Raw genomic sequence first — 1,675 nt, 5'->3', positions numbered from 1 at the left:
ACTTATTAACAATTTAGTATTTTCTGTCCATTTAAAATAATTAGGGCTTATTGATATATTTTCATTTTACATCAGTAATGAATAAGCTCAATAAGCTATTAAAATAAATAAAAAGTTATATTTAAAAAATCTGTATTTAGGTATCTTAATATTGTTGAAACAATTATTAACAAGCAACAAATTTAACCTTGGTAAATAATAATCAAATTTAAATTATTGAAATTTTTCAATTATTCCAAGAGTTTTGAAGCTATAATAATAATATTAATTGTCTGCATAAAATAATATAATTTATGCTATATGGAATAGGTTTACTGATAACTAGTTCTTAATTAATTTTTATTTTTCAGGTATGCGATAATACAATTCAACTGGGAATCAAAGTACCTTGGCCATCAGAATGGTCTTATAATCAATGGGTTGAAAAAAAAAACAAATACCCTTGGCTCATATGCATTGATGGAAAAATTGGTTGTGAATATTGTAAGTCAGTAGGTACATTAAAAACATTTCAAAGCAAAGGTGTTGAAATATCAAAAGAATGGTGCTTAACAATGATTGATGGTGGTTCCAATACAGTTAAAGCTGCCAGATTGACTAATTTACGGCACAATATTTTGAAACATAAGACCTCCAAAGCCCATACGGAAACTGAAAAAATTTCGCAACAAAAATGTTCTAACTTGTTAAGCAAAGCTTTTCAAACTGGTAAATCTAATTTCTACGATACAACGCAAAAAGTTTTTCGATCAGCTTACTATATTTCTAAATATAATAGACCTTATGATGACCACTCAAAATTAATTGAATTACAGCAGCTCAATGGACTTGACATGGGTACTACATTGCATTCAAGGTACTCTAGTACAAATATTATTTCCCATATTGCAGACAAAATGAAAACTAAAATAGTCCAAAATATAATAGCAACATCATCTAAGATTTCTATTCTTATAGATGAATCCACTACTGTTAGTTCTTTATCAGGTATGGTGGTTTATGTTAAAGCATCAATATTAAATTCAGAACCTGTTTTTTTATTTTTGGATTTGGTAGAATTAAAAAGTCAAACAGCTTCTAACATAGTCAACCAATTAATAGAATGTCTTCATACTTCTGGATTCACAGAGAATTTTTTGGTAGAACATTGGGTATCATTTGTAACGGATGGAGCTAGTGTACTTCTTGGTAAAAAAAATGGAGTGGCTGTACGTTTGAAAGAGAAGTATCCTTTAATTTTTAGCTGGCATTGTCTTAATCATCTGTTAGAGCTAGCAGTCGGTGATACTTTAAAGGAAATAACTGCTACCAACCATTTTAAGTATTTTTTAGATTCTTTATATTCTTTATACAGTAGATCTCCAAAAAATCAAATTGAGTTAAGAGAACACTGCACAAGTCTAAATGAAATTTTTTTAAAAATTGGAAAAGTTCTTGATGTTCGCTGGGTAGCAAGTAGTTTTAGAACAATTAGTGTAATTTGGAAAATATATCCAGCATTGTATAATCATCTTGTTCAAGCCTCTAAAGATACACTTCGTGATAGTAAAACGAAATCTAAGTACAGTGGGCTAAGTAAGCGTTTGGGATGTATACAATTCTTGTTAGACTTAGCCTTAATGTGTGATATTTTATTTGAAATATCACAATTATCTCTTGACTTACAAAAACAAGA

General features: G+C 28.8%; 1 protein-coding gene across 1 annotated transcript; it reads left to right on the top strand.

Moving 5' to 3' along the window:
- Positions 1-350: 350 nt before the first annotated feature.
- On the top strand, positions 351-1,575 carry LOC111033865 (E3 SUMO-protein ligase KIAA1586-like; the record flags this gene model as incomplete). The annotated part of the gene is made up of 1 exon (XM_022314798.1): positions 351-1,575. A coding segment is annotated over one exon (1,225 nt), but the record flags the coding sequence as incomplete, so codon positions are not given.
- Positions 1,576-1,675: the final 100 nt, after the last annotated feature.

The sequence above is a fragment of the Myzus persicae genome, unplaced genomic scaffold, assembly GCF_001856785.1.
Source record: "Myzus persicae strain clone G006 unplaced genomic scaffold, MPER_G0061.0, whole genome shotgun sequence".
Lineage (NCBI taxonomy): Eukaryota > Metazoa > Arthropoda > Insecta > Hemiptera > Aphididae > Myzus > Myzus persicae.
The sequence above is the reverse complement of the archived record's forward strand: the minus strand, read 5'-3'. Positions and strand labels throughout refer to the sequence as shown.